The 14266-nt window shown below is 40.8% G+C and overlaps 1 protein-coding gene across 1 annotated transcript in view; it reads left to right on the top strand.

The window, feature by feature from the left end:
• Positions 1-14266, top strand: part of dym (dymeclin) — a 56781-nt gene that overhangs the window by 16299 nt on the left and 26216 nt on the right. The window contains exons 9-14 of the mRNA XM_030436475.1: positions 2520-2705; positions 2798-2976; positions 4882-5007; positions 5138-5251; positions 5353-5447; positions 11471-11570. Coding sequence (XP_030292335.1) covers positions 2520-2705; positions 2798-2976; positions 4882-5007; positions 5138-5251; positions 5353-5447; positions 11471-11570 — 800 coding nt within the window. The remainder of the gene's footprint in view (positions 1-2519; positions 2706-2797; positions 2977-4881; positions 5008-5137; positions 5252-5352; positions 5448-11470; positions 11571-14266) is intronic.

The raw sequence follows: 14266 nt of genomic DNA, 5'->3' as shown, positions 1-14266 counted from the left end.
TGAGAGTGCAGGAAACATGGCCGCCAGACTGGGCTCTCTGACACTGTCGGGGCCAGTCACTGTGGTGCCAGTGATGAGATGAACACGGCTCCGTCACAACTTGGCTCTCTCTCTCTCTCTAGATCTTGTTTTTCTCTCACACTCGCACTCACTTCTCTCTCTCCGAGCAGTAGAAGGACAGAAGAGTATCATGTTTGGAGAAAGGGAGAGAGAGAGAGAGAGAGAGACGCACTGAACGATGCAAAATTTGTCTTCTCTTTTTGCTCATATGTAAACAGATTCATTCCCCTCCTCGCTGGAATTGCATACACGGAGTCAGACTGAGTGTTGGGAGTTGCTCTTTACTAGCAAGCTTAGAGGCAAACCACCATATAAACCATGAATGTTACTAAGATTTTAAACAGTCACAAGATGTTTAAAAGAAACACTTGGAGAGAAAGTACACGGAAAGCCTTTTCTTCATATTCTTTATTTATATCCTGATAAGTTTTTTAGTTGCTCTGTCTCCTCCCTTTCAAAATGGTACAAGGAGAATAAACTGGGACGTGACCTCCCTCTTTCTTCTTGAGTTGGAGTAGTCTTTTTAATGTAGTAGAATGTCAGTGTACATGCATCATTTACCCTCTGTGACGTTTTGAGTAATGTCTCCTTTTTCACTTGAACAAACTAGTAAACAGAGGATGTGAGTCTGCCATTGCTGAATGGAGCGGTGTGACTTATTGACATTTCGAAACAGGAGAGACTTAAAACGAGTGAGCCAGTATTTACAGACAGGTATATGAAAAGTAGTTGCCTGTTAGACCGCATCGTGACGGCATTGTATTTTGAGGGGGTAATGAAGCCATGCGTAGTGTATAATACTTGATGGACTCTGGACACTTGGTGGTGAGTAGATGAAGAGACTGGCCGCGATCTCAGTGGATGAGGAGTGGGCTTCCGGCTTGCCGTGGAAGTTGATGTTCCCGCTGTTGCACGGTGTAACACTTAAGTAACTACTAACTAAAGTGGAATAACTGTGAATTTACCATTTATAAATGACGGTAGTTGGAAAGTGTTACCAAAATGACAGCTCACAGCAGCAGAGAGGAAAACGGATGTAACGTTTGGCAGCAGCAGTATGATTGGTTTAAGAAGATCTCGCCATAATCTAGTGGGTTAAACTGAGTCAGCTAACTATGACGGAGGAGTGAGAGAGAGAAATGTGAGTGATGAGCAGCATAATGATAGTCTTCCTTATTGAACTTAGGCTAAGCCTCATTACTCTTACATCAAGGAGAGTGTGTCCAAACTCATATAATTGAGCTGCTCTTCTATCCTTTGCCACTAGATGGCAACAAATCTACTTGGCTTCTCCTCAAATTCAGCAGCTTGATCTGTGTGGACCTGCAGCACAGTGGCACTGCCTCTCACCAGTGCTTGTCTCATGCTCTCTGGGTGGCTGGGTTTGCAGGAGCCAGAGACTGTCATCTGTGTACCTTGGTGCTCACGCTCCTCGTGCTTCTCGTCTGAAAGCACCAGCACTTCAGTGGCTCTGTAGGAGATTCGGCTCCCTCTCGTCCCCCAAACAAGAAAAACCAACTCACACTCCAGCTGGCCAGCAGTGCCAGGTCCTCTTTGTTCAGTGGCGCCGTCTATGTTGTTTCAAATTTCAGGTGCCGCAAACCATCCTGCGTGACTCCATTGTGCCCGTTTTGGCCTTGATTACATCAGTCTGACTGCACAGACTCTTTTGCATTCATTTCCCTACGAAGCGTGAATCAGATATTGTGCGGAAATGCTGCAAGTTGTGAGAATACTTTAGTGCTTTCTATAAAGAGGTTGACATGCACAACTTGACTGCTCTTCATTAGTCTGTTCTGCACAGATTATCCATCTGTTTCACTCAAACCGCTGTAGTTCGGAGGCGAGGCCTTAAACGCAATGTGTGGAAACGTAGAGATCACCTGGAGAAGTGTGTTCGAGAAGATATGCATGAAATATTTTCCTGCAATTAAACCGGATATAATCAATATTTTTTTAAGATGAGCTTGTATCAAATGTGAAAACACTGTGACAGTGTGAAAGGGCTCAGTCATGGTGGTGAACCAGCAGAGAATTATTTTCAGAATTGGCTTAATGGAGCTTCAAAGTGAGTTTCAGTTAGTTGTTTAGCTGTTTGGCTGCAATATCATCGTTTTGGCTCTCTCCCATCGCTCTCATAATGCTGTTTATGGCAGCTGCAGGCAGACATTTTAAGTGAAAAAAACCCTGAATACCCACTTAACACTACCTGTTCAGCACCAAACAGCAGACGGACGCCATTAGTGACTAGCTGGTGAACATATTGGACACATTCAAGCAACATTATGTAACTTTTTTACCCAATAATTACCGCTTCAACATCATTTTAATGGTACAGTGGCTTGTAAAAGAGTGAATGGTGTGTCTGTCTCAGCCACTCTGGCCCCCTTTCACTTGTTTCTGCACTATGTAAATTCAGTGACAGGGAATATAATACTTATATGTGTGTGTGTCTCCAGGTGGGCTGTGGAGCGTCTTCACATTGGGTGGAGCTGGAAGTAAAGCCGGGATAGACCAGGAACACAATCCCTTACCTTTGTCCAATCAGAGCCTTCTGTTACTGCTGGTCCTAGCCAATCTGACAGATGGACCTGACTGGCCCAACCCCTACCGCCAGGCTATCACCTGTTTCAGAAACACACAAGGTAATATTTTTGTTGATTTTAAGCCATTTAGTTGCATTGTTCGAAGGTTGTTCATATATTAAGATAATAATCCTGATAATCTGCCATTCTAGACACGTCATCGCTGTCCACGGAGCAACCTCACACTTTCCAGATCAATTTCAACAGTCTGTACACAGCGCTGTGTGAGCAGCAGCGCTCCGACCAGGCAACGCTACTACTGTACACCCTCCTTCATCAGAACGCCAACATGAGGACATATATGCTGTCGAGAACTGACATGGACAATCTGGTGGGTAGGACAGCATTCATGAAAGCTGTGGTACACAAATGTGTGCACATTCATTATTCCTGTCTCAATCTGATGTTTTATATGTAGGGTATTGACAAGGCGAAGGCCTGTGTTGAGAATGAATCAAAGTGTGATTGGATAATCATCAACAAAACACATTATACATTCCCTTCCTCGAAACACGTGGGTATGGCCATGAAATCCTTTCATCTAGGACCAATGCTATGGCTCAGTAAACAGCGAGGATGTATGCAGTGGCAGCTGGTGCTATTCTGTCCGTGTGGGACCGTGCCAATTATTCTTTATAGCAGAGTGAATGTACGGAGGCATTAAGTGAATGAAAATCAGTCAGATGGTATCACATATGAATATGGTAGACAGTCACATGTGAGGCTCTTTCACACAGTGCAACACAAAATAATTTGGGCTTATTGAATAGGAGTGGAATTCGGTGTTAAAGTGTTATATATCTGCACCAGGTTTAAAAGGGGACTTGTGTTAACAGCATCTGGGCTAATTATCACATACATTGGTAACAAGAGCAAAACATGTGCAGGAAATTATCATATTTTGAAACTCCAGGTGGATTTTATTCCTTTGTTCTGCAAACAGCACGACATTTCTGTGTTCTTCCCTATTTATAGCTGCTATCATAAAATATCACCATTAGCAGATCTAGATTGGGCTTATTAAGTAGGGGGGCTACTAATGAGTCTAGCCACTTTCTATGCTGAGCAATAAAGCACTGCCGCACGACAGTGTAATGAGCTAACACAGCAACTGTGTGTGTTCATCGCTCACCATGCTAGCTACTAACTGCTTTCACTCCGACAGTATGATTCAGAGAATTACATATTTTTCACACTCTTGTCATTAGCCATCTGTCCTGCATACTTCGGAATATAACATCTGCCTACTCCTATAATTTAGCAGCCGTGATTATGTGAAATGTTGTCTATTCAACTTACATCTGCGGTGCTGCTATTCTCGTTTAATTGTCTGTTTTTGCCCGATGGTTAGTGTCCACCACAGGTGGAGACACTACTATAGTAACAGGGCTTTATGCAGCACAAGTAATGATATGTTAAGCCAATAGGCAAGACACTAAGAGCTTAATTTACCTGAATAGAATAAAACAAAACATACATTTCTGAATGTGCATACCTTATGTTTTGTGGTTATTCAGCTCTTCAGTGATCTGTTGCAGGGTCAATGTTTTTATTGTAATCAACTGTTGTTTGTAAAGTTAAATTGCGTCATTCACAAATTGTGGTTGAGTGTTGAAAGAAGTCGGCAAACTTGACTAAACGTAACATGATTAAAACATTAAATCGTCTGCGAACATTTCTGCCATCCAAGTCACACAGATGGTGGTTTTCAACAACTCACGTGATCCCATAGTGCTAACGTGTTTTACATCTTTTGTTTTGTTTTATTTTGTTTGACCATCCTCTAATGGCAGAAATGACATATTGTACATCAGTGTTGTAAAAATAAAGATATTGTGCTAAAGGAGTGGAGTGATGAAGTAGTAGGAAATGGAAATACTCAAGTAAACTATAATTACCTAAAATTGTACTTAAGAAATATACTTTGTCACATTTAATCACTGCTCTGGGTTTAATTAGTAAAAAGTAGAAGCTTAGACTTAATATTAAAGATTCTAACTGATCTATACTCCCTTTTAGTTTTGCTCCTGAAACAAAAGCAACACCCCAACAGTCAATAAGTGCGTGCACATGTCGTGCATTGGACATGGCTAATTTTATCTCCTGCACCCTCTGCAGTGGTGGATCCACTCACAGTCTGAAATCTTGTAACAAGAATTTAATGAATGTCACCTCTGTGACAACACCTACGCACACGCTCAGCCTCTTCCTCCTGCTCTCCCTCTCTTCTTCTCAGGTGATGCCCATCCTTGAGATCCTTTACCACGTGGAGGACAGAAACTCTCATCATGTGTACATGGCCCTTATTATTCTGCTCATCCTCACCGAGGACGATGCCTTCAATCGCTCCATCCACGAGGTGGTGGGTAGACACTAATACACATAGTTGACATTTCAGGGAATTGCCACTGCAACCGTCCATTACTTGCGCTGGCTGGGATAATCATTCCTGATGATTTTATGCCTCAGTTCTGTCTCTCTCCCTCTCGCAGGTATTGAAGAACATCTCATGGTACACAGAGAGGTCGTTGACAGAGATCTCACTCGGCAGTTTGCTCATCCTTGTCGTCATCCGTACCATCCAATTCAACATGACCCGGACAAGGGTACGTTCGTGCTGAAGTCCATCAGTTGTAGACACTTTTATTCTCCCATAGATGAAGATTTATGATTGATTCATGTAAATTTGCCTGTGCACCCTCTCCAGGATAAGTATCTCCACACCAACTGTTTGGCTGCGCTTGCCAACATGTCGGCCCAGTTCCGTTGTCTTCACCAGTACGCTGCCCAGCGTATCATCAGGTGAGGACATCCACCCGATTCATTCTTTTGAGTCCAAATTCTCAGATAATAGTTTCTCAAATGTGAATATTTTCTGTTTTTTTCCCCTCCTCTGTTAAAGTAAACTGAATATCTTTGAGTTAAGGTCAAAACAAGATGTTTGTGGACATCAAGGAAAAACTGATCAACACTGTCCACAACTTTCTGACATTTTATTGACTAAACAACTGATCGATTCATCAAAAATCTGAAAACCTTAGATTAATCAAGATGAAAATAGTTGTTAGTTGTGGTCATATTTTCCATGCAACTTTTTCCAGTGCTCGTCTTATTTTATTTGATGTATCCTTTGGAAGAATTTTAAAAATGGTTTGAGGTCAAGTTGTCACAAACTGGGTCAGAATGACCAAGACTGTTTTGCCTGTTTGACATCAAGTATTTTATCTTAGTGGCCTGAATTAGAATCTGGCATCTGACCTTAATACTTGACACTTTTCTCTGTCCTCCAACTAGAGATGGATAATATGGAAAAAATCCTCAGTATACATGAGTAAATATCACAATCTGGCGACATATTTTGATAGAATAAATAAAGGAATTATTAACGGATTAAATAACCAGACATGAATACTAGTCATATCCCTCTGACAAAATAAATACTTCATCACGATGATGTTGATGTTGCATGGATAGTACAGACGAATCTTGTCCCCGGTATCATCGTATCCATCCAGCTGTGTACTGAGATGAGTGTGCTTCATGTCTGGCTGACAATTTGAGTGAAAAAAAGCAGAACCTGTGCATTCAAGAGAAAGAAAGCAGGTGCTAAAAGATATGGAGTGTGAAATACAGTCTGCCCAAAATAGAGCTATGAGGTGAAGTGAAGTCCATTTTAGTGCAGCGTAGTTTCATATGCTAAATTCGACAGTATAAGTAGAGTATAGCAAACTAAACCTGTGTGTATTTCAACTCCTATTGAATGACAGTCCTCTGCACAGCCTTCATCTGAGTGAGTCAAGCAAAGAAGCCAAACTAGAGACAAGGGTGGAAATTCTAATTCACAAACAAGTACACTCATTCATTTTAATGATTCATATTGAATGAGCACAAAATATTTATCGTTATAGTAACTTGGCCGCAGCAGAAGACACTAATAAATTGAATAATGAGTGAGTGGTGTGCCTGTGTGGAGAAGCACGTTATGTAACATGAAGGAAAAGAGGGAAAGGGTTTTTTTGGCCACTGAGCAGACGGAAGACTTGAGAGGACAAGGTCCAAACCGCACTCACACACACAAACACCGAGTCATTCATGTCTGTTTGTGAACTCCAGCAGCATGGGAAGGACTGTTTCCTTCCTTCCCTGAGGACGTGCACACGTTCATGCACACTCAAGGATCCTCTTATCTGCCCGGCTGTCTCTCCTCTCTCCGTATCTGTGACTCTCTGGTGTTTTGAGTCAGAGAGGAACACTGTCTATGAATGTGAGTCTGTCCTGTAAGTGATGTAGAGAATTGACTTCATGTCTGATGATAATGATAATGGTGATGACTATGATGGCCAGGGCTGGGCCAAACTGGCTGGCAGGGTAGATAAATAAAGGGAATTTCCTGCCAGGAATTTCCAAGTGTCTGCAGCCAGGCGGTGCTGAACTCTGCCCCTAATTGACTCGCATAGAGAATCACAGCTGGTGCTGTTTATTTACAGGCTGCAGTGGGTTTGAACTGCCTCCACCACCAACACCACATTTTCTTATTATTTCCTATGAAACCAATAACAATGTTTGTTTACAATAACTTCCTACTTCAAAGTGTATACATCTCATTCATATTGTTAGGCCTTATTTAAACAATCCATGAGGCCACGACTAAGAAAAATACCACACGAGTTTGATGTTGGTGTGATGTGGCTGTAGGGTGGATTTGGTTTATCAAGCACAGCAACACGGTACATAAAATAAACACAGCAGAAACGTGACTTTTATTGTTAGCATGACATCACAGTGGTTAATTTTCTATCCCCACTGCTTCTGTTCTCCGCAAAGTCTCCACTCACTGATCAGTCTAATGTGTGCAGATTCAACAGATACAGTTTAGCTCACAGTTGGGCTTAAGCTAAAAATGTACTTTCATTACTGATAAATCCATAAGTTACTATCTTAATTAATTGATTAATTGTTTGGTGGACAAAAATGTCAGGAAATAGCAATAAAAAAACCTTATAATTTCATGATAGCTTGTTCTGTCTGTCAAAACATAAAAATAGGCAGAGGAAAATATTCACATTAGAGAAGCTGGAACCAGTGTCATTTCGCTTTAAAATTACAAGAATGAATATTCAACATAGTGCAAGGAACTTTTAAAGGCGCATTATATAAGAATTGGTCCCCTGGTTAAATTTGTTCTCAAAACCATTAGCAGGCAGCATATCACCAGAGTTGCTGCAACCCTACTGCTTACTGTGGCTGCTATTAGCTATTTAGCTCAGTTAGCCGTACAGCTAGCAGCTGCAGCTTTGGAATGGGACTGGCTGAGGCTAGCTGGTTAGGCTGCTAACTTCAGTAGTCGGACATCATAATGTCAACACTGTGTGTAAATGTTTTGTACGTCATTAGTTGTTTTGGTCAATGGTGTAAAATGTCAACGCAAAAGAAGATAAAGACAAGTAGAAGCAGATTTTCTGGTGATGGCTTTTATGTCTTCTACTGTAGTGGCTGACAAAGTACACATGGAAACTAATTTGGTTAATTTTAAGAACATTTGTTCCATGAAAAGCCATTATGTAATCTTAATCCTTTCTTAAAACAACAGCAGCATTAGCAAAAATATTTTTGAACAGTCTCTTATTCAAACCTTAGAATTAATATGCAAAATATTGGACATTGCAAACATGCAAATGTCCAATACACATTTCAAAGAAAGGAACAGCGACGTGCACTGTGTATGTGTGTCCAGATAAAGAAAGAGTCCTTTGAGCAGGTCGACACAGAGCAACGTAACATCTTCAATGTGTCAGGGTGGACCTCGTCTGTCATTACTTCAGCCTTATAACTGATTTTGGGATCAGACCAGCAATGTGGAAATCCTTCTGTGTCACTGTTTCCTGGGCCTCATCCTTCACTGCCTTCACATAAATGAGTGATGTGACAGGACATTTACAGACAGTGCTTTCTTGTGAGAGAACGTCCCAGGTGGAACTCCGTCGGTGGTCTCTCGTTTGAAGTAAGAAAAAACTGACAAGATAGTACAACAGGTCCTATCGAGTAGTCGTGGCGAACAGGACCTTTGACATTAAGTCTGTAGATAACAAGTAGACCTCCTCAAAGCTGCTGAGATATCTCCATTCAGCTATCATTTGGCCAATTAGCCCGGATAACGAATGCTGAGAGATTCTGTGTGTGTGTTTCGCAGTGCTGACAGATGGACAGGTGTAGCTCTGAGGAGCTTAGCTGAACTCTGTTCGTGCCTCTGACTTTCCCTCGCTCTTTGCTGTCATTGAGTTTAATTTATTCCACAATTTTCTGTTCCTTGATTGACAAACAAATTAACATTCATCACCCCTGGGCGCCCAGAAAGACTATTAAAAAGTTGTAATTATAACAGAAGGTCAGGAATAATTAGAATATTTAACACTGCAATGAATAAGAAATCACTCTGTAATAGATTCAATAGGTGTAATGAAGAGCTCAACAAGAGAACAAGATTACATTTTTAAACAACCAAAATACAGTACTACTTTACTTCTCTAGTACTTTTATGTTTAGTTACGGATTTTGATAGGGATAATGTATTTTTGTCGACATATGATATGCCCATATTTACCAAGTCATTTTGGTTGATTGCTGATATTTCTCAGTCTCTCCTCAAGTAGTGAATTTGTCAAATTATCATGCCTTCTCCTATGTTGATGGCCAACTGGCAGATGCAGACATAAGGGCTTTTTCCACCAGGACATCTGGCCGTGCAGAATCTAACCGAGCTATGCCAATTTGCATTCACAAATACCAGTTTTACCATGTCAAGTTGAGCCCGGATGGACCCCTTTCCGCAGTGGGGCCAAAGCTTTTCTGTCTCTTTACTAACTGTAACGCCCAGTCGCCCCCTGAAACAAGCCTGTGTTGTGATTTTGAGACTCATGTCTGTGCTAGGGGAGTACCAAAATATCGATACTATGATATATATTGCGATATTTTGTCTTGAGGTACATTATCGATACACTGGCGCCAAATATCGATATTTAATAATATTTAAATTGTGGTCTGTGTGTGTGTGTGTGTGTTAAGAAGAGCCACTGTGCAGTATACACTTTGTTTTACTGGGCTGTCATTCATGTGAAATTGATTGACAATGTTTTGTAATTTCTGTTAAATGGATTCAGTGCAGTCGATAAATTCTGAATTTCAGAATCACTGTATCGTGATTTTATCGTTATCGTGGGCAAAATATCGGGATAGCATCGTATCACGAGGTACATGGTGATACCCAGCCCTAGTCTGTGCAGGAGGCCAGAGAGAAAGATGTTTTCAAAAAGTATTTCTGTGTTAAGCTTTCTGTACTGTAGCTTTTAACTGATTCTCTTTAGTTTCTCTCATTCGTCCCTGTTTACATTTTCTGACATTGGCTTTATTTTACTGTTTCATCATTATTGGGAGTCTTGTTACGAAACTGCTGGTGGAATTAAACTTTTCTTGATTTTGCTGCATTATTGTAAATGCTTTTAAATAACTAAATAATGGCAGACTTTTAAAGTAAAACATTTCTAGAAAATAAAATGTGTAATCACAGAATTAACTGAGCTTTGTTTGCGGCAGTACATTGATAGTACAACGTGGAGGAGTGTTTCAGCTGCTCCTTTGACCACTACTCAAGACTACTCAAGTCATCAGTTAATGACACATCTTCTTGCTGCTAGTGTTGTTGTAATGGAAATGAAAAACCTGAGTCCAAACGAGTCAAGTCGAGCCAGCCTATGTGTTTGGACAAGTCCCAGTTCATTGCTTTTCAAAATGTACATATTCACTGGGCAAAACAAGAAAACTACTTAGTCAACTGTTCACATCCCGTGTGCATAATTAAAGTGTCATCTTATCAGCATATTGGCAGAAATTTCTGGGTATGCTGATATTTCATTTTAAGGCTGTTAACGACTGATAGCAATAACAATGTGCTGATATTATCATGCATACCAGGTTTTTTTTGTTTTTTTTTAATCTAAAACAACTCTAAATCACAGTGAAGTCTTTCAACAGACATCACTCAAAGCTCAACCTGGCAAATCTTGTTAAAAAAGGGCTTTTTCCCCAGTCTCTTGTTGAGTACATCCGCTGTACCATAGTGTCTACAATGTGCCTTTGATGCTATGTGTCTGTGTGTGTGTGTGTGTGTGTGCGTGCGTGCGTGCATCGTGTGTGCACGCATGTGCTTGATGACCCACCCTATTCCAGCTCAAGGTCACCCAAGCATGCTCAAGAACTCTTGATGTATGTCTGTGTCAATCCATCACATGCAGTCATGCCATCGCAACCAGACATCCGTACACACACAAACACAAACAGTGGGGGTTAAGAAAGTCAGTTAACCAGCGGGTCAAACTGTAGACTGTCATCGACAGCGGCAGCAAACTCACAAACTCTGGAGCTTTATGAAGACTAGCTGAGGCTGCGACCTGTTTGAGGCAAATAAAGGCCAGGTCTGAAAAAGACGTCATCGCTGTAAATTAAAGGTAAATTAAGCGTAATGTTTAGTATTTTGACACATCATTTCTAAAACCGTCTCCTGCCAATTTCATGATTATTCTGTTATTCCAAGACTAATTATTATTAATTATTCTAACAGCCTCATTTAGAAAGAAACACAGACTGGGCTTTAATAATAATCTGTCTTACATAAAGGCTTCTCTCTGCAGTTAAACCGGGTAAAGGCCACTATTTGAGTATGTTCAGCATATTAATTACTGGTCAGCATGACGATATGTATTTGGGTTCTCTGGTTTTCATAGAAGTGTATCATTCATCTGTCATTTCCCCTCTCCCTGTCTCTCTTGCAGTTTATTTGCTTTGCTTTCCAAAAAGCACAACAAGGTTTTGGAGCAGGCAACACAGTCTCTGAGAGGCAGACAGGGAGACAGCACAGCCCTGCCCGACTATGTGAGTAACACTCTCTCTCTCTCTCTCTCTCTCTCTCTCTCTCTCTCTCTCTCTCTCTCTCTCTCTCTCTCTCTCTCTCTCTCTCTCTCTCTCTCTCTCTCTCTCTCTCTCTCTCTCTCACTCTCTCTGTCTGCACACAGTTTAGTTTAGATTAGTAGCTGCAAAATTATGTCTACTTGGATAAGCTGCAGAAGTTGACATCAGTGTTTGTTTCCGTTTTTTTGACTGTGAGGTTGCATTTGTTACTTGAAGTAGTTAGCATTTTGACTTTTGCGACTACAGGTTATTGGCAAATATTCTATTCATTTTTTCCTTCAGTTAGTTATGAATCAGTTGTGACAATAACCAAACATTTTTTCTGAAACTAATAGTTATGGTTTTGGGGGAATTCTTTCAGAGTTGGATTACCAAAGATGGATAATTCTCTCTCTTCTGCCCATTAAACAGAAGCTACAGCAGGATAGCTTAGCATAAAGAGTGTTAAGGGGGGACTAGTTCTTGGATGTGTGCAAACGCTTCCTGGCCAAGAAATAGTCCCGCTAATGATACCCATAAAACCACAAATTGTTATTTTTACTTCTTTACAGTTAAAAAAAGAAGATAAAAACATTTTCATTAAGTTAGGTTTCGAGGCACTGATAGGTGGATTTTGTTACCTGTGGACAGAGTGTGGCTAGCTGTTTCCCTCTCTTTCCAGTTACTATGCTAAGCTATGCTAAGCAGCTGCTGGCCAAAGCTTCTTGTTTAGCATACAGACATGATGGTTGTATTGACCTTCTCACCTAAAGTAACCTTAAAAGGACTGTGTGGAAAATCTCACCAGAATTCTTCAGAAAGAAATCCACAGTCCAGCAGCTTGAGACAACTTCAGCAAATCGCCCACGGGCTTGTACGGGCAACTGAGAGAAATTGGATAGTCTAATTTTAGTTATTAATACATGTGAATTGCTGTAAATGATTACATAGAGCCCCTTGAACTATTTTATAATGGTTTGAAAAACAAGCTAACATCACAGCATTTAGGTTCAAAGCTTTTCCTGTGAAAATATTTTGCAGTTTTATCACAAATCACTTAAATGTATAATTCATCATCTAAGTTATAATCAATACATTCTCAGTTCATCAACCAATATATCTTTCAGCTGCTATGTCGGAATTATTAGATTTAGCACAGTTATATGCAGACATATTTGGTTTGGTCTTCCATGCAGCATCTCCTCCATCATGGATTTTGAAATGTTTTTTTGATGTCTCACTGTAATTGTCGCTCCTGGCACCAATTATGTCGGCCAGTTAACGTACCTCACTGGGATTCGTTCTGAGGATGTGCCGCACAGTTTGATGCTGTTTTTCTACATTTTCATCCCCTGGAAAGCATCACGCTGCTCTGTCTACTCCGGTCCTTTGTCTTCTTCTCATTACTCCTCCAGCCCACGTCTCGCGCATTTAATTTGTACTGAAATGGAGTCTCGACTTGAAGAATAATATTTGATGAAAGTATCGAGCGTTTTTTAAAATTTATTATGAACGACGGCACCAAAGTAATTTAGAAATTTCTCAAACATCGGCGTTAATCTGAAATTGAAATCTTAACGGCGCCGCGGCTTTCGCTAACTCGCAGAGCTTAAACCAATAAATCAATCAGGACGTCATCCAAATGCAATCAAGCATCTGCGGGTCCTTACTCTAGCCATACCTGACCAATGGCTGTGATTATTGACGTGCATTTATTGTCTGTATTTGTGTTCAGGGACCTCTGCCCTCAGGTTTGTCTGCACACGTCTCAGTCTGGCTGTCTCATTAGATTTGCATGGTCCCTAGATAAGTTTGTGTGTGTGCGTAAACATATTTGTGTGTGTGTGTGTGTTGTGTGTGTGTTTGGGGGGCTGGAGATGTATCTGGAGGTCCTCGCAGATGCCCTTAGGTGTTGAGGGGAAACGTGACAGTATTTTAGTGCTCCTTCAACCGTGTGGCGGCTGTCTGATGAGGCCTTTTACAAACACACACGAGCAGAAACGCACTCGTAAAAATGTATATAAAATGCAATTATCCATCTTTGTTTTGATCCTTTTCTCCCTTCTGGGCTTATTTTAATGCGCTGTTTTATTTACAAACATGCATAAATGGCCTCTACATACATGACTGAAACAGGAGAAGAAAGACATAAAGACAGATTACTTTGTCATGATTAAATCTTCTGTTAAAAATAGGAGAGCACTCAGAGTAAATATAATTATATTAAAAACAGTAATAAGATAAGTACGTGCGCACACACTTAGAGGTCAAAGATTAAGGTGTACTCAGCAACAGCGCTCCCGCTGTTGGTAGAGTTTCAGTGTGTTGCTCAAGGGCAGGAGGCAGATTTCCAGTGTGATGATTTCATGGGAATTATACAACGAGGCCTTTTTCCTAGAATAGTGTCTGACATCCCGTCTGGGTCAGAGACGTTTAAGACAGAGCTGGTCAACTTTTGTGATACCGCTGTTATCCTTGAGCGCAGACTATACTAACTCAATGTGACATTGGTTCCCATGTCTACAAAGGTTCCCGTGGCCATCGTTCACAGCTGGAAGTCAACTTTTCGCTTTATTGACAACTCTGGATTAAAAGGAACATGCTGGATTGTTTAGCCTTTGAGCATGAGCACATGTACACCCACTCATAGATATAAATTCTGTCTTTATGAGAGCAGTTGA

Source organism: Sparus aurata, chromosome 12 (assembly GCF_900880675.1).
Source record: "Sparus aurata chromosome 12, fSpaAur1.1, whole genome shotgun sequence".
NCBI classification, from domain to species: domain Eukaryota; kingdom Metazoa; phylum Chordata; class Actinopteri; order Spariformes; family Sparidae; genus Sparus; species Sparus aurata.
The sequence above is the reverse complement of the archived record's forward strand: the minus strand, read 5'-3'. Positions and strand labels throughout refer to the sequence as shown.